Source organism: Gracilinanus agilis, chromosome 1, assembly GCF_016433145.1.
Source record: "Gracilinanus agilis isolate LMUSP501 chromosome 1, AgileGrace, whole genome shotgun sequence".
Classification (NCBI taxonomy): domain Eukaryota; kingdom Metazoa; phylum Chordata; class Mammalia; order Didelphimorphia; family Didelphidae; genus Gracilinanus; species Gracilinanus agilis.
The window spans coordinates 738,264,385-738,290,326 of NC_058130.1; the positions used below are offsets into that span (position 1 = coordinate 738,264,385).

Here is a 25,942-nt window from a genome sequence, read left to right on the forward strand (position 1 = left end):
TGCCCAGCGTCACACAACTAGGAAGTGGCTGAGGTCAGGTTTGAATCCAAGGACTTCCTTACTCCAGTCCTGATCCTCTATTCACTGTGCCTGATCCAACAGTAACCCTAACTAATGGTTATCTAGTCTGTGTTTGAAAACTTCCAGTGATGGGGTACACACTCTTTCAAAGCAAACTCATCAGTTTGGACAGCTGTCTTGGGAAGTTTTTTCTGATCTGACTATCTCTTTGTAACTTCTTCCAGATGTTCCTTGACTTGTCTTCTGGACCCAAGTAGAATATGTCCAAATCCATCTTCCACATGAAAATAATTGTTTTGTTCCCCTTTAATCTTTCCTCCAACCTCATTCTTGTTCCTTCAAATAGCTTTTAGGTAACCTACACTCAAACCAGTGATGATGAACCTTTTAGAGAGGTGAGTGATGTGAGAAATGTCCTCAGGCTCATGCGGAGAAGGGGAGGGGAACAGCCCGGCCTCACATCCCTCTGGCTTTCTAGTAACAAACTCTGGTTGCCCACAGAGAGGGCTCTGAGTACCATAGGTTCTCCATCATGGCTCTAGACCAGTGATTCCCAAAGTGGGCGCCACCGCTCCCTGGTGGGTGCTGCAGCAATCCAGGGGGGTGGTGATGGCCACAAGTGCATTTATCTTTCCTATTAATTGCTATTAAAATAAAAAAAAATTAATTTCCAGGGGGCTAAGTAATATTTTTTTCTGGAAAGGGGGCGGTAGGCCAAAAAAGTTTGGGAACCACTGTTCTAGACCCTGCAACACTACAGCTATCTTCCTCTGCAGACACTTCAGTTTGTCAATATCCTTTATAAAATCTGAGGCCCAGAAATGAATTCAAGCCTTCCGATGGAGGCTAAGTGCAGAAGGCAGCAGAATGATCACCTCCGTTGTCTTGGATCCTATGTTTCTCAGCACAGTATTAGATGAAGCTAGTTTTGGGGACATCACATGGTTCTTTATCTCCTTTTGCCTGCCTTGCCTCTTCTCCCCTGTCTCTATCACAGGTCTGCTAGGGCCCTTCCTAAATCCCACTGGGCTACAGAGGTTTCTGGCCCCTGGGTTAGTAGAAATGGAGAATCTAAGAGAAAATCAAGCCAATGCAAATCTCTAAGTACTCTTATAATCTTTATCCAGGGGGCAGGCAGCTAATTCAGAACAGTGGTTTATATAGGACTTTAAGGAGTGGCAAAGAGAAAAGATGGGCAGTCTCAATCACTGAGGAGCTAGAAGTATTTCCAGCTCCAAAAAACTGGTATTTGTATCTCTCCTCCCAAGATCTGTTAATTAAATGACTGGGGTTGATCAATCTCTAGATCAAAGAATTAGTGCCATCCCTCAGAGGAGGCTGCCAGTTTAGGTTCAGTTTGGAGTGGGAAGGAATAATTTTTAGGGCCAAGAACTTACTTTTATCTCTATCTGTTCCTCCATCTCTTTGTTTTTGATGGCAGCATATTCCTTCTCCAACCTATAAGGAAGAGCAACTCCAGTTCAATTCTAGTCAAGTACCACCTCTTCAGCCCCTCTTGTACCACCTCATTTCTTTATGAGAAACTCCTGATAAGGAGTTCCTGGTCCACCCCAACTACTTCCCAAGGATTGAGAGTCCCACACACTGACCTTTTCATCTTCTTGGGATTGTACTTGACCTGGTAGGCCTTGAGAATCAGCTTGTCAGGACAGCTATCAAACTGATGGGGTATCACCTTTTGGAAGTACTGTGGAGACACACCTAGTCATAGCTACCCCTCCCACCACAGAACCCCATCAGGGTCCCTGACCAGTAATAGTCACCAGCTACCCCCAACCCTTACAGTTGTTTGCCCTAGAGCAAGGTATCTACTGGTGGGCAGCTAAGAATGGTTTTTGCATTTTTTTTAATACAAGAAAACTTTATTACAAATGTAAAATCCATCCTTAACTTGCTGGGATCCCACAAAGACAAGCCAGTGCCCTAGAGGGTTAATGGTAGACAGCATTCTAATTCTTCCCCTTTCCAGTTCCCCACACCAGGATTACCCCTCAATCCAGCTATTCCCTGGATCAGGGAATCTGGATCAGGGCTCTGATTTAAGACACAGTAGGAATGAATCAAGAGACAAAGATCTATAAAGGACCCAAACAATTGATTGTTTTTGACAGGGAAAAGAAATGTAGGAGAGAGAATATAGCCAGCCAGATTACTCAAGGTTCCTAAAGCTCTCTTAAACATCCTTCAGACTCAGGGCCAGGTTTTTTCAAAAGCAGACATTGTGAGGAGGAAGAGAAAAGGAAAGGATGCTTTAAAAAGACAAGGTTTTCAGAATGACAAGGAAGGCAAGAAAGAGACAAGGCAAGTGTTGGAGGTACCTAAGGACCGTTCTGAGAATACTAGGTTTACCTGAACGAAAGTGAATTGAGCAAAGGAGAAATCTGGAATAGCATACACCTGGAAAGAGCCTTGAAGCAAAGAGGGAGGCACTTTATCTTAAAGAAGGCTAAAATGAGGTGGGATTTGAGAAAGGGAACCTTCCTCAGCCAAAGTCATCCCGTCTAACTTAAGATGGCAGAGCACTGGAAACAAAAACCCTGGGCCTTTACAGCCCCCAGCAAAAGGGTTAAATGTTAGAAACAGCCCAGCACAGCTTAGGGTAGGCTGGCAACAGGAGGTGGGGGGAGGGAAAAGGATTCAAGGAGATTGGCTCCTGCTCTTCTACCACAAGCTGGCCTCTCGGGTTGAATACAACGGATCCCCCTGTGTCTGTGGACACAACTGCTGCCTTTGTGTATTCTTCCCTGAAACACCAGCTGGGAAACATTGGGGGGGGGGGGAGGAACGGGGAAGAGGTGGAAAATCAACCTCTTCCCCCAGTAAGGCTCTGTCCCAGGATTGTTTATTCTCTTTCTCCTGGGTCTGACCTATTGGCTAGGCCATCCCAGACAGAAACCATGCCCAATGCCATGCCTATTTGATTATTCTAATTTACCGTAAAGCACATTCTGCAGCATGTGGCTTCAGGGAACCCAAGCTGGAGGCAGAAGACAGAACAATGTGTTCTACCCTCCTTTTCTATGCCCTCTGCATTCCCTTCATGCCCTATATGCCAGGAATGGCCTGACTAGCAAATTCACTCTCTTGCCCCTCCTTCAGATCCTTGTCCGCTATTTATTTCCACCAGGAAGGCCTCTGAAATAGCCTTCAGATTCCTAGATATGTTGAAAAAAGGCTTAAGGGTAATCTAATTCCTTATTTCTCCCAAATCAGGTCTTACCTTATTTTAATATATTTTCTAAATGCAAGATGTGAATCTTGTCTATATGAGGCTCACAGCCTCTCCCTCCCCCCACTCACTTGTGACATGCCCTCCATGTCCAGCTGCATCAGCTCCATCTGGTTCACCTGCAGTAGGGCCAGACCTACCCGGAACACAATTTCCAGTCCCTGCAATGGGAAGAAGTTGCCTGTTTTTACAATGAGGGCCAGAGATGCTGGCTCCATCTATTTCTCACCTCTTAGTCCTAGGTCTGCTATATTTGAAATGCCAAGCAGGATGGGGTGAAAAGAGACCTTACTAAGTAGGAAGAAGTCAAAAAAGGGAGCAGAATATAGCAAATAGAGCAAGGCTAGAGAAAGTTAAGGAGGAAAGAGAAAATCATGAATTAGTTGGCAAAGAAGAGAACCGGACTGTTATCCTTGGGCCTGTTGACACTAAACTAGGTCACTGTGAATTCTACCCTTCAACAAGTCCTGCCAAATCATAGCCCTCACCTCATACATAAAGATGTCAAAAACTCGAGTGGCAATTGGCAAGGGGAAGGTTGTGAGGAAGAGTGTGAGGAACCAGGATGAGGCATACATGGAGGTATGGAAGCTCTGGGATCGAAAGTGGATGTTCAAGTCTGGAAGCTGCTCCTGCCAAAAAATAAAGAAGAGAGAGTTCTCAGTGTTCCTCACAAGGTTTCTTCAAGATAGGCCTCTAATACAACCCACCTTGACCCCAATCATCAGCCTCAGTGAAATTGTGTTTTAGCCAGTTCATCTTTACCACAGAGGGAAGCTCATGTTCCAGTTAGTACCCACCTTTCTTTGGCTTCTACATCAATTCTCATTTCTTTCTTTGAGCATCTCAATTCCATGTACTTCTTTCTAATTCCCTCCTTTTCCCATGGCCCTTCCCCCTAATTCCATTACATGACATTTGTAGGTCTTCTTATCACATCCCTACCCTTAACCATAGATTTTCAGGAAATCAGATGCTATAGGAGGAAAACTAAGAAAAGGAGAAGGGCATGGGGAAATTGTTAGGGTCCTTCAGGCTATCTTTCATGGAACCAGAAACAGTGAGTCTAGTGCTCCAATCATCTCCCCCCCCCAGATCTTCCCCTGACCCCTTTGCTGACTTCTCCCAAAATGGGGAGTTTTCTGACTCTTAAGATAACATTTAGTTACATATTCAATTTTAGAACTTTTTGGGTAACTGCCTTGAGAATCATGCCATTCCTGGTAGAGAGGATAAAGGATTAAGTAATTTTTCATCAAGGGGAGGAAATAGAAATCAAATTTAAGGTAAAATTGGATTCTATTGATCCAGGTATCTGAACACCCCAGGAACTGAAGAATCTTTCTATTTCCTCAGGAATCCACATCTAATGTCTTTGGGAAGGTAAAGCGGGAGAGATTATAGAGAAGCCTTCCTCTCTTTTTGTCACTTTATTCTCCTCAATACTGAGGGGGCCAGCAGCCCCTTCCACCTGCATCTGCCTTCCTGAATGGGCCAACTTGCACAGCTCTATCTAGCAGCCACGAGCAGCGTGGGGGCTGCTATTTATAAACAAAGACGTCTGCTGGCTCTCCTTTAATAAGCAGAGGCGGGTAGACATTTTTCTCTGTTACACACTGAGACAGAGAGGAAGGAAGTGGGGAGGAATGTCTGGCTATCTTTCTCTGTCTCTCTGTCTCTGTCTCTCTGCCTCTTGCCCTCACTCTCTCCTCTCCTATATTTTATAACCTTGTTTCCTAAAGAAACATCACTTTATGCATTTTCTCAATCAACGCAGTCCAGTGAAGGGATTGGAAATCAGGGTCAGATAGAGTCAGATTCCCTCCTAAGGGAGGAATAAAAGGTGCGAAGCAATACAAAGATGGGTACACTTTCAAGTAAGGTACCTCCTCAAAGTAACTTCCTTTATAAAAGCTGCTTTTTACAGTATGTTGCCAAGAAGAGGAAGAACAGAGGGGGGGGGGGGAAAGGGGACAGAGCAGAGAAAGTGTATTTAACCCACAAGTAAGGTTTCCCTTTATGATTAAGACAGGCCACACAATTTGACATAGATAAGAGACAAAGTTTTAAATACTTCCTTCACTCTAAATTCTAAAATCCATAAAGCAGTTCTAGAAACAAGAATGGGAAGGCTTAAGAGACAACTCCAGGAAGGCAGGGGGAAACAACTCTGGCTGCTCAGGAGTTATCTGAAGCTATATACTTCCTCCAGGATTTTTAACAACCTGGCTCTCAGGTCTGAATCCTTCTATATGGGACACCTGGGTAGGTTCTTTTTGGGTTGATGAAGTGTCTCAGCTAACAGGGCTTGACACAATTAAAAACAGTCAAATATCCAAACCAGAGATCTGACCTTCACCAAAAAGGGCAAATCACTACATTTGATCTCCCAGATCTCACCTGTAACATGTATTCAAACTGGTATATACAGAGCCCCAGCTCAGCCATGCTGGGTTTAAAGAGTTCCCGTAAGCGGTATTCTTGCATCAACCGGACAAACACACAGAATGCCTCCTCCTCAGGCATCTGGGGCAGAAAGGAGAAAGACTCTATATTGAACAGGGTTCCAGACAGGATTGTAAGTTCCTCAAGGACAGAGTAATATTCTAAATTTCTTATATCCCTTACTTGGCCTCTGCTAACACATGGGGGTAGGGAAGAGTTCTATTTGACATCACCTATACCAGCCAGTCAGGTGAGGTATTAAATAACTAAAAGGCGGGCATAGGGCTATGACTTCTTATGGTCTTTCTTTCAAATTCCAGAATGCTTCTTTTTTTTTTCTCCCATCTTTTTGTTCCCTGTCCTATTGCTAGGCCTTCTTTATGACCTAGAAGAGTTTGTCATGGCTCAATGGTGCTGAACCCTCCTTCATATCCTTCCCTCGACACTCCTCCAAAATGTCCATCCCAAGTTATCTTCAAACTCTAAAAAGGATGGAGAAAGAATGACTGCTACTTGGGATTTCTGCCCTCTGTCCTGCCACTAGGTTGTACGAGTCAGAAAAATCTCATACAGGGACTAGCTCAGTGCCATATCATGTCTCAACATGCTACTGATGCTCAGCCTGTTTCTCCATCAAAGAATGTAGAGGTAGACAAACAAGGTAGCTCTGTGGGGCTGCCATCAGTAGGATATAAGCATTGACACAATACAGCCAAGCACTTCTACCACTCCACCCCAGGGAAGTCAAACAACTGAATAAAAAACCACAGAATCTAGGGATTCCCAGGGTGAGAGCCACACACATGATGCATAAACAGGGGGAGACTTAGCAGGCAGCTGCTATAGGATCAGGGGCCAGGCCACTAACCTGCATTAGAAGCAGGCCAACGATGAAAGCACTGCCCTGACAGTAGCCCACCTCTCTGTCCACCAGGGAGTAAGCCTGGAAGAGAAGAAAAGAATAGTCACAATGCACCTATCGGTGCTCTGGGAACAGTAGAGCAGTTGATTCTCCCTGTAGAGGTTAGCTTAGGATCTAAGAAAATCAAGATGTAAGATGTAAACGCTTCAGGGTCTTCCTGAAAGAAAGATCAAAAATAGACACTGGAAGCCAGCTATCTCCCATAAGTGAGTATTCCAAACTTATTGCCATATACTGAAAAAAAAATCTTTTCTCGATGAAACCCTGAAGGAAACGAGGGGCTGGAAAGCTGACTAGAGATTTCTGCAGAAGAAATGATCTCCATGTAGACTGCCTGCCCCATGCCATTTACCTTCATGACGTTGAAGAGGACCTCCTGGCCCAAACTGTCCTGCCCCTTGAAGAATTCATGTTCAGGGTAGGTCCTTGCAATGTCTCGGCGGATCAGTTTCTCACAGGGGGATGACATTTTGAGCAGTTCTGAATACTGGTTCTTCACTGGCATATCTGTAGCACTGCAGAGAAGCTGCCACACAATGGCACGGAAGTGGTGAGGGATGCCTTTCCGAATCAGCTCCTGGGGAGCAGAAGATCCAAAGTGATAGAACAGGCTACCATAGAGTTTCTGGTCCCCTCTCAGTTTAGTAGAGGAAAAGAAGCGTTAGGCTCAGAAGTTCAGGTTGGGAACAATAAGCAAAAGGTAGTTCTAAACCATATAATAGTTAATTAATAAATGCTTGCTGACAACCCTTACAGAGTTGCCTGAGACACTGGAAGGATAAGTACCTTGCCCTTGGTCAAAGAGCCAGCATGTGGTACAGGTGGGATTTGAACTCAGATCTTCCTGAATTTGAGGTTCATTCTCTAGCCACTGAACCATATTGCTTCTCCTAAAACAGGGCTTTTTTCATGTGTCCCTTCCCTGCTCAAATACTCAGTTGTTTCTGTCTACCAAGTAGAATCAAAATTCTCACAGAAATCAATCGTAGCCTTCTATAATTTGACCAATGTATCACTCTAATCTTATCTCCCACTAGAATCATACAATCTCAGAATTAGAGGGGACCTCAGGGGTCATCTGATGGACCCTTATCTACACAACATAAATCATCTATACAAGTAGGTCATAAAGCCTCTGCTCATATTGCCTCCAATATGAAGGTTGGCCTCTTTTAAAAAAAAAAAATTTAAACCCTTACCTTTTGTCTCAGAATGGATACTAAATATCCATTGCCCAAAGTCACATAGTTAGGAAGTATCTGAGGCCAAATTTGAACCCAGGTTCTCCCAGCTCCAGGTCTGGAACTGTATCTACTGAATGAAGGTTTCCTCTTATTATTTTGGGGCAGTTATAGTTGATGGGCAATTCTCATATGACACTGAAATATGCCTCCTTAAACCTTCTTCCCCACTGGTCTTAGTTCTGCCCACTGAACAAGTCTGCTTCTTCTTTCATGAGAGTTCTTCAAATATCTAATTACTTTTGGTAAAACTCCCCACCAAATCTTCTCTTCTAAAAGCTAAGTTCTTTAATAGGTCGTCACGTAAATATGGTTTTAAGTGTTCTCACCATTCTGGATACTTTCCTTGACTGGAAAAGCTGTCAAATGGAAGAAGGATTAAATTTGACCTGCCTGACCCAGGAGAACAGAACTAGGAAGATGGGTAGACGTTACAAAGAGGCAAACTTGGCTTACTGTCAAGAAAACTTTCTTAACAACCTAAACTTTCCAAAAGTGGAATGAGTTGCCCAGTAGCTAGTGAGTTCCCTTTCACTGGAGATCTTCAAGCAGAGGCAAAAGCCCACTTGTCTATTTTTGGAGATATTTTAGTATGGGTTGTATTAGATGGCTACTGAAGTCCCTTCCATCTTTGCAATTCTGTGATTCTAATATCTTAGACCTATTCTATCTTGTCAGCCTTTAAATTGTGGCATCCAAAACTAAACACAATAGTCTCAATGTAGATGATAGTCTCCTTTGTTTCAGTCACTGCACTTCTATTAATGTAGTTTCAGATTGCATTAGCTATTTCTGACTTATACTACACTACTGGATTATATGGGGCTTGCAGTCAACTAAAAACACCCAAGTGTTTCTCATATGAACTGACATTTGGAAATCTCCCATCTTGTACTTAAACAGACGATTAAAAAAATCTAAGTATAAGACTTAATACTTATCCTTAATAAATTGTATCATATTAAGATCTGGCTCAACGTGTTGTGGTCAGGCAAGTCCTTTCTGGATCCTCATTCTATTATCCTAGATACTAGGTTTTCTGTTCCATTTTCACATCATCTACAAATCTGGTAAGCATGCTATCTATGCTTTCAACTAAGTTGCTGATAAAAATATAGAACAGAACCAGGAACAGAGGAGAGCCTCAAAAAGCATACCACTAGAGACACCTCCCTCCAAGATGATACTGAATGAATATTCTTCAGCTATATTGGACCAGTCAATGATCTTTGACCTGTCCTTCTTGACTTCTCTACATCTTCATACACTGTTGACCATCCTCTCCTCTTAGATGGGTTTTTAGGTTGCTACTCTTCTTCTAGTTCTCTGACTTGCCTCACTACTCCTTTTCAGTCTCTTTTTGCTAGTTCTAAATCCACGTAATACCTCTTAATAGTGGGTGTATCCCAATGCTTTGTCCTAGGACCTCTCCTTTCTTTTTGTACTCCCTTGACAAACTTTTTAGCTCTAAAAGGTTTAGTTATCAATTCCATGCAGATAACTCTCAGATCTATGTATTCAGTCCCAGGCTCTTTCTTGATCCTGTTTCATATCACAGACTACCTATTGGACATTTCAAACTGAATATCATGGAGATACATCTCTTCCTTAAAAAAAATTTTTTTTTTGTTCTGAACTTAACAAACCCCAAACAAAACTGGTATTTCCATAAATGTAGAACAGATAAAGGAATGTCCAGGAGACTTCAGATCTCCATGATATATGATTTATTTTTCTTTTTAAGTATGTAGTAATTCCTGTAGCTTTCAAAGCTGCTCTGCCTGTCTGTGTATCCTTATGGTCTTTTTGTTCTCTGAATTAAAAAACAAAACAAGCAAAACAAAAAACCCCTAGCCTCAGTAGGTTTCTTTTCTTTTTTCCTTCCCTATCCCTATTTTCCTTTATCCTCCCACACTCATCTCACACTGATAAAGAAAAGTCATTGTAAAAAATATGCATACTCAGCAAAACAAATTCCTATGTTGGCTGTGTATCAAAATATTTGTCTTATTCTGTATCTTGAATCCATCATCTCTTTTGTCAAGAGATGGGTGGCATAATTCATCATCAGTTCTCTAGAATCATAGTTCACAGATATTTCAGACTCAATATGACCAAAACAGAATTTATTGTCTTTCCCACAAACCTTCCCTTCTACTGGACTTCCACCATTTTTTCCAGTCCTTAAGGTTAAAAACCTTGGCTTATCTTACATTCAACACTTTTTCTTATTTCCTATATCCAATCAGCAGCCAAATCCTGCCATTTCTGCTTCTATGTTTTGAATTCACCTCCTTCTCTCTACTCACAATTGCCACCTTAATTCAGGGCTTCATTACTATTCACCTAAACTGCTGTAATGGCCTCCTCACTAGTGTTCCTGCCTCTCATCTCCCCATTCTAATATACCCTCCATTCAGCTGACAAAATGATTTTCCTTAAGTACACATCTGACCATATTACATTTCTTCTTAAATTCTAGTGGCTCCCTAATACCTACAAGATTAAAAAGAAGTTCTTCAGGGTTTTAAACCCTTTCACAAGTTGGCCCTAACTTATCATTCCAGGATCATCAAATATGCCTTCATTCCTACTCCTATGGTCCAGTCAAATTGATCTTCTTTCTTCTGTCAATCCTGGCATTCCATTTCCTGTCTCTGTCTTCATGCCTTTGCACTGCATGTCTATCCTTCTGAAATGGAATATGATTCTATCTTCCCTATACCTCATAAAACTGAAATAATCCCTGATTCCCTCAACTGCTAGTGACTTCCTACCCTAACTACTGTGTATTTATTTTGTATTTATCTTCTATTATATATGTGCATATTATCTCGTGAAATAGAATATAAATTTGTTGGAAAGAAGAATAATTTCCTTTTTTGGTCTCTGAATCCTTAGTGTAGTGATGGCAAACCTATGGCCCTCTCTATGGGCACATGGCTGCTCTCTCCCCACCCCTACCCCCAGAGTTCCTTTCTAGAAAGGTAGAGGGACTCAGGTGTAGCCGCTCCCTTCCCCCTCTCTCCATGGTGTCTGATGGCATTTTTTCCGCATCATCCACCCAGCAGCCCAGTGGGAGCACATAGGGTGTAAGATGGGTGGTTCACAGGCAGCAGAGCTGGAGGGGAGAGAAGTACTTGGGTCACTCCCCTCCCCCCCTCTACATTCATTGAGGGCATTCCTTACTTCACCAACCCCTTTGCCCAGCAGTCCAATGGGGGCACTTCCTTCCTCCCCTGTGTGGAGTAAGGGGGAAGCTGGGAGTGCCTGGCACTTGGTGGGGGGAGGGGTAGATGGTCTGGGGGAGGGTGGGCATGGCACTCCATCTCTAAAAGGTTTGCTACCACTGCCCAAGTGCCTAGCACAGTGCCTGGCACACAGCAAATATTTAATAAATGTTTGTTGGTTCATTTGTTACTCTAACAACACTGGTACAATCCATTTCATCCTTTGCTAACCCAAAAAGTTACTATTTCTCTTCCTAAATTCTCATAAAACTGACACTAAATAACATTACAGAATTTGTCTGGGATTGATATTATGCTGACCTGTTTATAGTTTGTAGAATTCTTTCCCCTTTAAAAAAACCCAAGACAACATTTTCCCTGTCTCTAACCATTTAGTCTCTTCCATTTTCCCTAAGTTCAATTCTTCAGAGATCACAATAAATAATTATTTAAGTTATTTAAGAGAACAAAAAACAAAAAACACCCAGAATAAATCCTCCAGAGGCTTGACCTTGATGATAGAATCATAGACTCTCAGAATTGGAGGGTACCTCAGTAGTGGACCTCAGGACATTCCACTTTTAGACAAATCTAATTGTTAAGAAATACTTCCTCATGTTGAGACTCAACCTGCTCCTTCCCAATGCTTCAAGTTCTATCTTCGGAGACCTAGGAGAACAAGACTTTTCCACATGACCCAGCTCCTTAAATAATTAAGGACCATAATCATGTCCCCTTCCTCTGCCCCTTTACCTGACATCTTTTGTTTTCCAGACTAACTTCCCAACAGCCTGGTTTCCAATCCCCTCCCCTTATCATCATCCTACCCATGTGACTTAGGTGCTTTCTCACTAGCTCCTTATCCATCTTTTTCTTCAGTTCCCTTCTGATTGTGCTAATCTAACTCTTTTCAATCAGATAATCATTCCCTATAATGGAGGATGGAAAACAATCCAGAATTTTAAAAAATGCTGAGTAGCTCTACTTTTTCCTTGTCATCCATTAGCATTACACCACCCTTCTTTACCTACCCCCACTCTGAAGAAAGCTTTTTTTTTTTTTTTAAAAGCCCTTTGTCATGTCTCACCTCAGCCTCTCTACCTCATTCTGCCATTCTTCAGTGTCCTTTTGTTCCCTGCCCTTTATTCCATCTTTTCCAGTGGCATGGTCTCTAGTCTCTTTCCCCTTTCCCTTCAATTGGTACCTGCCACCATTTCTTCTCCAGGTTAACCATCCCCTCTCAAGCTGTTACATGGACATTTCTCTTTGCATTTGGAAAGCTATATTAGATTCTTTCCCCCATGAGTCTCTTTAAATGCCCCCCTTTCTTCCTTATATGAAATATTAATAATCATATTATCAGAATTTCATCCTTAAGAGCGTTCTATCCATTCTACAACTGGCTTCCTTTTTAAGAGTCTCTTGTCTTGGGAACATTGTTTTTTTTTATTTCTGACCTTTTTAAATCTGCCCTCCCAACACTGTGGATGTCTGACTATGTTTGGCATTCCCCTATTTGCTCTAAACTTTAAAATAACATGACCCCCTTTTCTTCCATGTTCTAATGCTTCCACTTCCTAAGCAGTTTCTCCCTGGCGGTCAAAATCAGATTCAGAGTAGTAGTTTCCCTTGCCTACAGAGAAAAGAACTATTAACAAGACAAATTAATCAGATGCTCTGGTTTTTAGCGTAATGAATTTCCTATAGAATCACAGTTAGAAAAGATTCAGAGGCCATCTAATCCAACTCCTACCTGAATAAGAATCTTCTAACAATTTGCTGGACAAGTACCTAGCCTTTGCTTTAAACCCTCCAGTAAGAGGAAAAGTCACTCCATTACAGACAGTTTTACTTGTTAGGAAGTTTTTCCTTGCATTCAATCTAAGGGTCTCTCTGCAACTTCTCCCCATTGCTTTTAGATCCTTCCCTTTTGGAACTAAGCAGAACAAGCCTAATTCATCTCCATTCCTTAAATATCAAGATTGCTACCATGTCATCCCTAGCCTAAACATCCCCAGCTCTCTCTCAGTTGACCCTTATATTGTGTGATGAAGTCCTTTATCATCCTAATTGCTTCCTTTGATTCCTCTTCAGCTTCTTCATACGTGGTACCCAGAAATGAACACACCACTTTATATATAGTCTATTCAAGGCAAAGATTAGTGAAACTATATGACCTTCCACCCTTTGACTTTTTTAATAAAGCCTTAGATAGCATTTGAATTTTTTTTGGTTGCCATATCATTCTTGACTCATACTGACTTTGTAGTTCACTAAAAATTCCACACTTTTTTCAGATAATCTCCTTTCTTGTCTTTTACATATGAAGCTGATTTTTTTTAACCCGTATGTAAGACTTTATACCCTGGTTTAATGATCTAGCTTGTCAAGGTCTATTTGGATCCTAACTGCAATTTAATATGCCAACTATCCTTCATAGCACTGTGTTTTCTGGAAATTTTATAAGCATGCTAACTATGGTTTTATCCAAGCTTTTGATTAGAATGTTATAATAGTACTGGCTAAGCACAAATCTCTATATCTTCTTCAGTAAAGACAGAGGTCATCATGTTGACATTAAACTACTGAAAACTACTTTTTGGGTCTGGCCACCAGTTTACCCACATCTTTTCACCTTCATGAGAAAAACATGACAAATATTTTGCTAAAATTGAGGAAAACTCAAGGAGATTAAAGACAAAGAAAACAGTCATAGTAGCACCTTTCGTGATAGCAAAAACATGGAAACAAATTGTGTACTCAGCAACTAGGAAATGAATGAACTGTGGTATATGAAGATAGTGAGATACTACTGTGCTATAAGAAATTATGAATATGAGCAATTCAAAGAAATAAATAATACTTGTATGAAACTGATGTGTGAAGTAAATAGACCAAGAGATCAATATACACCATGATACAATGATATGAATGAAAACAACATTAAAAGGCAACCAGACATTGACTAATTTTCATAACTGATATTGGTCCCAGAGAAAAGATGATGAAACACTTCTTTCTAGGATGAAGAATATTATATATGCCCACATACAATACATGGCAACAACTTCTGTTTATTTGTTCTCCTTTGTTTTGAGGAAGGGTTCAGTGAGAGTTGGTCATATCAGTGTGTATATACATATGTACACATAATGTATATTTACAAACATGTGTACCTACGTGCATATACATGTATGTGTAAATATACATTTTATCATATATATGTATAGTTATCCTGTGGATGGAACTTATTTGGACATAACCTATCTCCAGAAAGCTAAACTCTCTGTGCCTCAATTTTCTCAACTGCAAAATGAAGGGACTGAACTAGATGCTCACCAAGGTCCTTCCCATCTTTAAATCTTTGATGCTAATATCTTATGACCTATTCTTTTCTTTATTTTAACCCTTACCTTCCATCTCGGAGTCAATACTGTGTATTGGCTCCAGGACAGAAGAGTGGTAAGGGTAGGCAATGGGGGTCAAGTGACTTGCCCAGGATCACACAGCTGGGAAGTGTCTGAGACCAGATTTGAACCTAGGACCTCCTGTCTCTAGGCCTGGCTCTCAATCCACTGAGCTACCCAGCTGCCCCCCTTATGCCTTATTCTTTATAAGACCATGCTTGTTCTTTGTGATCACTGCTTCCTTTTTATAGATGTTCACCTTCCATCCCTTTAATAATATATTTTAGAGTCTCATCAGGACTCAAAATCAAGTTCAATGGCCCACAGTCAAGATCTTTTGAAACTCTATTTTCTTCTTAAAAAAAAATTGAGACAATTCCTCTTCTTTGAGCCACTCCCATTCTCTCTAGGCTTTCAAAGATCACTGATAGTTACTCAACAACCACATCTATCAGTTCTTTCAGTATTCAGGTATGTAGTTTATCAAGTCTAGTGACTTAGTGATGTGAACTCAAAGGCAGTCTGTAGCATAGTATAAAAAGTATTTATTAAGCACCCACCTAAGATAAAGCACTATACTGTAGGTATATAAAAACAAAACAAAAAAATCCTTACCTTCAAGAAGTTTACATCCTGCTAAACTTTGAAGGAAGTCAAGAAATCTAAGAAGTGAAAGTAAGCAGGGAGAATGTTCTAGGTATGAGCAAAAGCTCAGTACTGGAAGATGGAATGACTCATTTAGGGAATAGCAAGTAGTCCAGTTTCACTGAAATATTGTGTAAATGGGAGTAATAGGCAATAAGCTAGGAAAGGTAGGCTGGTGCTAGGTTGTAAAGGTCTGTAAATACTAGGCAGAGAATTTTTTTTACTTTATTCTAGAGGCAACAGAAAACTGCTGAAGGTTCTTGAGAAGGATAGTAAAAGTGTCAGATAGTGATCTTTGAAGAATATTTTGGCAATTGTGTGGAAGGATTAAAGAAGGAAAAAACTGAAAGCCAAGAATCCAGTGAAGCTATTATAACAGTTTGGGTGAGAGGCCTGAACGAGCATGGAGCTTGTATGAATGCTGAGAAAGGGACGTATTGTGAAAGTAGAATTGACAAGAGTTGGGCAATCAATTGGATAGGGAGGAAGAGCAGAGAGTGAAGAAGACCAAGGAATGAAGGATGATGGAGCCCTCAACAAAATAGAAAGGTGGGTTCAGAACCCCCCAGTTGGAGATGTTCAATAGATGGCTGGTAATATGGGACTGAAGTTCAGGAAAAAAGATTAGAGTTATACATAGGGATCAAGGATGAAAGCATCAAAAGGTTGTAAAAAGAAAGATAAACAAGCCCAAGCCAGAGCCCTGGGAGAGACCCATTATTAGACACAGACAGAGACAATGATCCAGCAAAGCTGAGTGAAGTGGTTAGATAGGTAGGAGGAAAATCAGGAGTGCAGAGTGTCACAAAAACTCAAGAAAGAGAAAGCATCTAAGAAGAGAGGGTAATCTTACATTCTAGTGGATAAAATAGAGAGGTCTAGAAAGATGGGGACTTTTTTTAAAAGGACATTCGTTTTTGCAATGAAGAGACTGTCATAATCTTACAAATAGTTTCAGATAAGAGGTAAAGTTGGAAGCTACTTTGCAAGAACTTGAAAAAACAAGGGAGAAGAAGAAGTTGAATCAACAAGTATAAAACTTTTTTTTTTCCCTCTAGAGATTTTACTATGAAAGCAGACGGGCACATTATAAAGAGCTGGATGCAAGTCCTCACTCTGACACATGATGGCTATATAATCCTGGGCAAGCTATTTAACCTTTCAGAGCTCTGGGCACCTCCTTTAAGGATAAAAGTTTCTGAGAAGATGTTAACTTGCATTGGTGGATGGAGTTTCCTCACATGGGTCTTTCCAATGAAATTGGATCATAGGCCAAATAGGCCCCAGCCCTATCTTTTGACTATAGAAGGGTTAAGAGATGTAGGTTAATGATTTGAGAAGGTTTTTGTTTTTTTCAAGGATTGGGGAGACATGGGAATGTTTATGGCAGCTGGGAAGGAGGCAAGTGAGAAACTGATGAAAAATTAGAGAACAAAGAAAATCAATAATCACTTATTTCTATTACCTTTTATCTTCATCCAAAAGCTCTCTACTATGTTTCTGAACTTCTGCTGTTATGAGTCCTAGAATCTCAGAGCTGGAAGGGATCCCACAGGACATCTAGTTCAAACCACACCTGTAGAAGAACCCTAGTACAACATCCCTGCCAAAAGGTCATTGAGCTTTGGCTTGTGGTGTCTGCTCATTCTCAAAGCAGCCATCCCATATTCCCAATGTAGAGTGCCATTCTGGAAGATCTGTTTCTTTGACCTGAACAAGGCATGTTCTTCCACTACTACATTCTAGATATGTATCTACTGGAATGTAATAAGGAGCTATATTTAATTTCTCACAAGATTTCCCCCAGTGCCCAAATACTGTGAACTATACACATTGGGCATGATAAAATTTGCATTGAATAAATGAGTCTGTCTCAACCTACTAAGTCTTGGGGGTTCCTATGAAGTCTAATTTCCATATTTGTGTTTCAAGTTCCACTTTTTATTATCCATATTCTGTATGTGGCATACAGATTTGTGAAATTTTAACATTGTTTTTGGCCCTTTTACCTAAGAATGAATAAGGGACATACCTCCTTATTTCCAGGTATACTCTATAGTGTCTAGTTTTGCAATCATATCTATGAATTTTTCTCTCTCTGCCTCTAATTACAATTTAATGACCTCTTGATCAGGTTGCCAAGCACATTCATGTCATACTTGGACAAGAATCCATCATTGTGAACGTGAGTTTTTATGAAACATATCAGCAAATCTTATTCTTTGACACTATTAAATACACAGATAGCTATTCACTTTCAGTATTTTCCTTTCTAAAAGCCTCATCAATTAAAAGTAGTGGTTAAAATACCACTTGTGACCCTTAAGATCTTCATTTTACTACTCAGGGCTTCCCAGTCTTTACAGATGTTTTGTGGCAGTATAAGCTATTCTTATACAAATCATCATGGGGTTTAGCTGATGAATTTGATGAACTTCACAGGATTCTTAGGTCCTGGATACATATTCCAAAATGATAACATACCTCTTAAATGGCTATGTCAGGGGTACATAGTCACTTTTCATACCACTGAGCAAGTAGTTACTCATCATACCATATCTCTTCCTTCTGTGTTCAGTGAATTCTTTTCTCACACATCCTGGCACCCATCCATCTTCTTTATTATCCCAAAGGAACATAAGACACTGCTTTTGCCTCAAGAACTCTAGATTCATGAGCTACCATAAGAACCTTACATGTGGCTTCAACAGTTCCATTTCCCCCCATTCTTTCGCAGTGGTATATTCTTCCATTTACCAACCTCTTGGTTTAAATCTCTAATCCTGTTTGGAATCCTAGAATGATAAGGCTAGATGAAATAAAAATCATCTAGTCCAATCCCCTCTTTTTTTTTTCAGATGAGGAAACAGATCCAGACCTAATAATAATAGCTAACATTTACAAAGTTTTTTAACGTTTGTCAAGTGCTTTTGAATTTAGAAAAAATATTTATCCATATAACAACCTTTGGAAATAGGTGCTATTATTACCCTAATTTTACAGATGAGGAAACTGAGGCAAATAGAAATTAAGTGACTTGCCCAGAGGTACACAGGCTAGTAAGTGTCTAAGGCAGGATTTGGACTTAGCACTTCCTAATTCCAGGCCCAGTGCTCTATCATAGTTGACTTGATTTATTATCCTTCTTCTAAAACTCACCTCTTTTCTGAAATTCTTCATTTGTATCTAAGACACCAAGTTAAGTTGGCAAGTCAGACATCCTTCAAGTCATCCAGGTTTGTACCCTCACCATTATCCATGCGACAGTGGCAACTGCCTGGTTAGCCACCTAAATACTCTCTTCTAGAATTACTTTACCTTGTTATTACTGAATAAGCTAGAAGACAAACTCTTTTCATCTGCCTTTAAATTTTCCTTCACAGCTTGTTCCAGTTTGCCTTTTTTGGACTTACACACATTATTCCTCTACACACAGGTGAAATTCTGTCTCATTGGCTATTTCTAGAACACAAGATTCCATTTCCCTTCTCTAGGCCTTTACAGAGGCTGCCCTTATACTGGAGCTACTCTCATTCTCAACTATGCCTCAGCTCACACATCATCTCTTCCTCAAGGGTCTTTCTGATCTCCCTAATTTGGGATCTCTCTCCTCCTAACTGATCTTACATTGTATGTACTTATCTGTGTATGTATCATATTACCCAAGTAGAATGTTAGCTCCTTATGAATGCTTATTTTTGATTTCATATCCCAAGTGCCTCGGCCACCCTGTCCAACCTTCTCATTTTACTGATGAGAAAACTGAGGTAGAGATAATGACTTGCTCTGGGTCACCCAGCAAGTTAAGTCTCTGAGGTAGGGCTCAAACTTTGGTTTTCTGATTCCAGTTTTAGCATATGACCCAGTACATTGTCATCACCTCTTCTGTTATTCCTTAAGTATATTCTAGACCAAGGAGTCTTAAGGGGTCCATGAATATTTTATAACTGTGTTCTTATATAATTGGTTTCCTTCATTATTTTATCATTTAAAAACATTGTTCTGAAGATAAATAATTTAAAGCCCTTCCTAACCTTTCCTCTTCCTGTTTTTCTAGGATTCTTATACCCTACTCCCTCCCACATGTTCTGGGATCTAGTGACACTGGCCTCCTTCATTTGTCTTGAACAAGGCATTCCATCCTCTGACTCTACAGTTTCACCAGCTATTTCTCATACTTAGATCTCTTTCCTTCCTCATTTCTGTTTACTGGCTTCTCACAAGTTTCAGCTAAAGCCTCATCTTCTACAAGAAACCTTTTCCAGTCTTCCTTAATCTTAGTGCCTTCTCTCTGAGATTATCTCTAATTTATTCTACATATAGTTGTTTGTCTGTTGTCTCACACATTAGATTATGAGCTCTTTGAAAGCATGGCCTGTTTTTGCCTTTCTTTGTACCCTGAGCATTTAGTCCAGTGCCTGGCACATAGTGCCCAATAATTGTTATTGACTTGACTTGAGAAAGAATCCACAGGCCTCACTAGACACCAAAAGGGTCCATTACACAACATAAGTTATGATTCCTTGTATTAAACCAATGTAAATGTTAACAAGCATAAGACCTAACTTGAACATTCAAAACCACTTGATTCTTCCTGACTGTTCTCTTTAATGCTGGGCTCTTATTACCCTACCAAAGCCTGTAGCAAAACTGGTCCCATCACTCTCCCAAGAACACATCATATACATTTCCAATTCTGGACCTTCATTTATAGTGTTTGACTTGCACCTAGAATGTCCTTCTTCACTTTTCTTCTTATCTTAGGTCTGTACAATCTTTTGGGTCCAAATGTAGTTCTTTTTTTTCCTCCATAAAGACTTTCCTAACCCCTCAGCCAAAAACAATCTCTTCCTCTGCACTCCATGACTGCATACTGCTTACTTGGCACTTACTAAAAGCTATTTTCTTTCTTTTCTTTGTCCTGTGATCTCATCAGTGTTGGGAACTCAGTGAAGAAACCCTTACCTATGAAGTCTGGTACCTACTTATAGTCTTTAGACAATTATGGGAGCAATAAGAAGTTCAATGACTTGCCCAGGGTCACACAGCTAATAGGAATCAAAGGAGTCAGAACTTGAATCCAGATCAATTCTATCTCTGAGGCCAACTCTTCATCTACTATGTTTCATGGCCTCTTGTAGGCTTATTAGTATAGCAGCCTTCTAATAAGAGTCCTTGCTTCACTTCTCCCTACTCTGATTCATCCTCTGCGTATTGCCAAAGAGATTTTTCCTAAAGCATAGGTCATCCTTCATGTCACTACCCCATGCATTGCTACAATAGTTCCTCATTATCTTTGATTTGGCATTTCAAGCTCTTTATGACTTTGCTCCTTTCTATCTTTCTAGTCTTTTAATACACTGCTACCCTCCATGAATTCTGTAGTCTAGTCACAACTAGTGTAATTGTAGGTCTTCATAAAACACTTCAACTCTTGTTGCTTTTCCTTCACACTAGCGGTCCCCCATGCTGAAATGCCCTCCCCCCATAACTTCTGACTCTTAGAATATCCTTGGCTTCCTTTAAGATGCAGCCCCTGCAGGAAGTCTTTCTAAATTCTCTCAGGTGCCAGTTCCTTCTCCTCTAAGACTATCTTCTATTTACTCTGAATTTATTTTGTATATACTGATTTATATACATGTAGTCTGCCCCATTAGAATTTAAAGTCTTTGAAGGGAGAGGCTATTTTTTGCCCCCTTCTTTTGTATCCTGAGTGTTTAGCATAGTCTCTGGCACAAAGTAAGGGCTTAATAAATGCTTGTTTATTAGTTGCTACTTTAATTATTAATTTATCTTCCTCCTCAAGAATGAAATTTCACAGGAATCATGTCTTGTTTATTTCTCAGAGTGCTTAGTTGAGTTTCCTACAAATAGTGGGTGGCAGTGTTTATTGGTGCCAACAATGATCATGAGGGAAGGACTAGTAGTAATCAGTGCAGAAAATGGGCACCCCCTTGCCTCCAGTCTGGAGAGCTTGACTCTACCACTGTGGAGTTGTAGAAAGTGCTAGTGTTGCTCCTCACCAGTCCTACCTTGAGCAGCTTTTCTTTTTTGCGACGCCACTCCTCCCACTCATTAACAATTCGGCCCCAGAGGATCCAAGTGTCCTCCTCCAGGTGGCTGAGGTTGGAAGAGGCTGAAGAGCTGGACACCAGGGAAGAACCGCTGTTTCGCCGGGAACCATTCATAGAACGCATTGACTTGGAGTCAGCCTCCAGAAGCCTGGGTGGGAAGGAGGGCAAACAGAGCACAGAAACACAACTGTCACAGAAGAGCTGGCTGACTCTTCTTTTCTTAGAGGTGGGCCTTGGGCCTTTGATTTCTACTTTGCCATTCTTTGCCTGGATGGGACCATATATGCAGCCTAATAACATGAAGTTTTAGGGACCCTGTTCAGCAGCTAGGGAGTAATGAGAAAGGAGAGTTGTAGTAGCTAGGGCAAGAGCAGGCCAGTTCAACCCCAAATCAGTAAAGTTCTAATGCTGTCCAATCTCCCAGTTCTCATGCTCCTCACAAACTTCCCTCATCCCAGACTTCCCCCTAGGACTTTCTACCTCTCCTGCCCCCAATTCCTTGGATCCTCCCCTTTCTTTGTATGTCTGCCTTGGAAAATCAGTTTTTAAAGGCTTGCAAACGGATTTATGCAAGTCTTTGTGTAGTTCCTTATTTAGTATCATGTACAATTTGATCCTTTAAGAAATGCTTTAAGGTTGGTAAAAATAACAGCCCCTTTTCCACGTCTTACTTAGGAAGCAAGTAGCCCTTTATTCACTCACCGATTCTGTTCCTCTAGCTTGGCCAACAGCTCCAGTTCATCTGGGCTGAGGTTCTCAGAATCTGAGGTGGGAGAACAGGCAGGGCCTGAAAGGGCCTCATGGGAAGAGGAGTCAGGGCTAAGGGCTGGGCTCGCCATGCCGGGAAGGCTCAGGGTCTCAGGGATGTTCATCAGAAACGGTGAGGGATGGAAGAACTTGAAGGGGAAGAGAAGAGGTTCACAGGAGGCCCAAATGAGGGAGGTTTACAACCCCATCTGTAGCATGAGAGAAACACAGGTTAGTTATACCAAATACCACATAGTATACACTCAATACATATTTGATTGACTTTTATACATGTCCTACCCTGCCTCCTTCATTTCTGTCTACACCAGTCAGAGCTTACCAATCACCTATTTTCAGCCTCACCCAATGTCAGTATCATTTTTCACTTACTAACCAATCACCAATTTTCCCTAGTCCACCCCTGCCCCTCCTTGCCTTCCAGCCAAACCCACAAAGTTAGCTAGCATCCTTCCCATTTTCAGAACTTGACTTCTGCATATAATTCCATTACTGAAAGGGAAAAGATCAGAAATGGATCCTTAAGGAATAAGGAAGATAATTTCCCACATGGCACATAGAGCCACAGATAAATTCTAAGTGAACAATAAACAACAAGACTTATATTCCTGTTGTAAAATACTCAATACAATTCGACAGCATCTAAAAAAAGATATCCCCCAAACCTTAACAATAACTCATAGTACTGTATACCAACAGTATTCTATAGTACTTAAGGTTCCTGCCAGAGTCCCACAATATACCACAGTGCTCCAAAATGCTGATAGAATTCAGGCGCAGTGCCTAGAGAATATGGGCCGTTAATGCTATGGGTGTTTCTGCTTCTGTATTCCTTCCTGATCACCCCCGTCCCCCTCACAATCCTCTCCCACCACCCTGCCCTCCAAGCTGAGCATCTGATAGTTCTCATCTCATTTACTAGAGTGTGCTATTGGCACTGACAGAGGCAATTACCACTCACCATTAATTATGTGGCTGTTTGTTAATGGGCCAAAAAGTCAGTTTTTCCTTAGCAGGGAGTCCAGGATTGATCAAAGCACTGGCAATTTGTCCTCTTGGTTATATGGGCCAAAGTCAGATAACTCCTGATCTCATTCTTTCTCAACCTCCTCTCCCTCTCCCATACCCAATGGAGCTTCTGGGGCTCTGCCCTGGCATTCATCATAGTATTAAGACTCTCACCTACTTAATACCTCAAAGACATAGCCTTTTCACTTCCAGCTGGAAGCCATAGGTAGAATGGTCAAGATATACTTGCTACAGACATAACATACACATAGCATAGAGGCAGAAGCTTAGGTCCAAGAGTCAAGATATAGAGAGCTTTAGCATGTTTGGTGCTGCTCAGCTAAATAACCCCTGTCTCTTTTCAGTAGGTAGGCCCTGGGATCAAAGCTTTAAAATGTGTGACCAGATCCCATAGGTCAGATGAACTGATATAATACTCTTACTTAGTCACATTAACCGTGAATGAACAGGTAGCACCACACTTATATACCAGAAAGGGAGTTGACAAGTGCTACAGAGGTTGGCCTAAGAACCTAGATACCTGATTGATTCCTCCTACATACTTTTTCTATCATACCACTTATTGCTTTTTCCTATGCGGTATTATAAGGGAAATGACCTGGCTTTTCTCTGTGAGGAGAAAAGGAATTGATCACACTTAGATGTAGAAGCTTCACCAATTCACATTTGCCTAGTAGGAAACTTAAAGAACTTCATTTTATTCTCTCCATAGTCACCAAATGTCATAAGCAACCTATGAAACAGTTCCCTTATCAAATTTCAAGCAAAATAAGTGACTTATGGAAATACTCCTCTTCTATGCCCCACTTCCAGCTGCCATCCCAAGCAATAGGGCCAACCTTCCCATTCTATCTACATCTTTGCCAGTTTACTGATCTTCCTGTCCCAGAAACAACCTACCGATGAGTCCAAGGGAGTTGTTTTGACTCAGTGAAGATGACTTCAGCCTAACTGGGGGTTAATCATTCTTAAGATTCTGACAACGCAGTCCACTCAAGCGCTTCCTGAGAGAGTCAAAGTCTGCAGCTGGGGCTGGAGGGAATTGAATTGTGAACAGAAAATGCTGAGTCTAAAGGATTCACCCAAGAATTTCGGGGGAAGGGAGAAGAGGAAAGAGGACAAAATAAGTGCACAGAGAAATTTCCAAACTAGCTGGAATTATGGAATCATCATAATTATTGCCTAAATTTGTCCAAGGAGCTCAAAGCATACAATAGGCCAAATGTGGCCAGTGGAAATGGAACTAGGACTCTTCCATTCCTTTTTTTTTTTTTTTTTTAAACGAGGGGCATTGAGACAGAGAAGGTGGAGTGAGTAGGAAGGAGGAAAGAATTGTTCCAATATCCATAATATCAGTTCCAGGAATAGAACCTAGGAGTTCTGATTCTTTACTTTTCTCCCCTTCTTCATTATACCAAATAAGGGGAGGGAATAGCCTGGACTAAAACTAAAACTAGAGTGGGAAATTATTGGAGATCAGCCAGGTATTTCTCACATGAATGAGCAGTTTTTGCAGGGAGTTGAAATTATTAAATAACATCAGTCTGAAATTTGCAAACTTAAGGACAAGATGTTCATTAGACTAGCATGAAATTCACTTCTCCATCACTTCCCACAAAGTCCTTACTGCTTCTGAGACTTTAGCAATATTCTCTTCTGCTTGGGCACAATGCCTGGGTACTGGAAAAGTCTTCTACTGGCTATGGGACACATCTCTTCTCGATACTCAATGCTATGACTAAACACATCCTGGAATGACATCACAACATCCTGATCCAGGCATAGTTTAGAATAGAGTTTGGGCTACTGACTTTTTGGCTACATATTTCATACGAGATTTCAACTTTCTTCAAAATGGCATCTCCTTTTCATAAATATAGCCTTTTTTTCACCCAGATCTTTGTGTACTAACAAAACAAGGAGAATCTTCCCTGTCAATAAGGAACATGGAATCCAAATTTTCCTGCCTGTGCAAACATTTTACTTATGCTTTCCAGTTTGAACCCCTCCCCCCATCTACCTGAATTCTCCCTGGTCCCACCCCACAACACACCATGTTCATGATCTCCCCATTTATGCCTATGTGTAACAGTTACTTAGGTCCTTAAGAACACAGATTTCTTCCCAGCTCAAAGACCTCAAAGGGAACCACATTTTCTAGTTTGTCTAAAATAACTATAAGCCTTTAGAACATCAATATATACCAGGCATCTTCTGGATGATAATTGGCTTCAATCTAGAGAGAATAATCCAATGATCCCAATAAAATGTGATGTTCTTTTTCCTGGACACTACTTTTCTTAAGAAACAACAAAAAAGTTTTCCTGTCCTCAGGATGGCAAATTTGGAGACTCTCCTCTGACATAAACACATTCATTTCAGTACTCAGTCACTGCTTAACAGAACATTAGAAGAGTGTAACAATGGAAACCTTCTCCTGGATTAACATAACCTATTCCTATTTCAGTCACCTCAGCTGTGCTGCTATTACCATCCTTTATCTATTCAACTCCTATCTCTCTCATAGAAAGATGTAAAAACTTCCTTTGGATTTCCAGGGCCAAAGCCTAGGCCCTGTCTACACTTTCTGACTTCTCTCATCCTTATAGAATAGTGAAGTTGGAAGGGACCTTACAGATCATCTATTTTGATCTCCTCATTTTACAGATGGGGAAATGTATCCAGAGAGGAAAATAATAATAATTAAAGTAACTGGCATTTATGTAGTGCTTTAAGGTTTTACAAAATGCTTTACAAATATCATCTCATTTAATTCTTAGAATATCTCTGGGAGGCAGGGAAAAGAATCTCCATTTTACAGATAATGAAATTTACTTCAGAGAAATGAAGTAACTTTCTGATGGTCAAACAGCAACAGTCAAAGATAAAAGGTCTCCCCAACTTCAAATCCAG

At 40.8% G+C, this 25,942-nt stretch overlaps 1 protein-coding gene across 1 annotated transcript in view; it reads right to left on the reverse strand.

Moving 5' to 3' along the window:
- The window catches only part of EVI5L (ecotropic viral integration site 5 like), a 57,163-nt gene extending 32,281 nt beyond the window's left edge, over positions 1-24,882 (reverse strand). Inside the window, exons 1-10 of the mRNA XM_044672929.1 lie at positions 23,930-24,882; positions 21,938-22,191; positions 21,194-21,383; positions 6,991-7,215; positions 6,585-6,659; positions 5,672-5,797; positions 3,760-3,903; positions 3,343-3,432; positions 1,632-1,729; positions 1,419-1,479 (exon numbers count right to left, since the gene is read on the reverse strand). Of these exons, the coding sequence (XP_044528864.1) occupies positions 1,419-1,479; positions 1,632-1,729; positions 3,343-3,432; positions 3,760-3,903; positions 5,672-5,797; positions 6,585-6,659; positions 6,991-7,215; positions 21,194-21,383; positions 21,938-22,107 (1,179 nt within the window). The 5' untranslated portion in view covers positions 22,108-22,191; positions 23,930-24,882. The remainder of the gene's footprint in view (positions 1-1,418; positions 1,480-1,631; positions 1,730-3,342; positions 3,433-3,759; positions 3,904-5,671; positions 5,798-6,584; positions 6,660-6,990; positions 7,216-21,193; positions 21,384-21,937; positions 22,192-23,929) is intronic.
- Between the last annotated feature and the right edge of the window lie 1,060 nt (positions 24,883-25,942).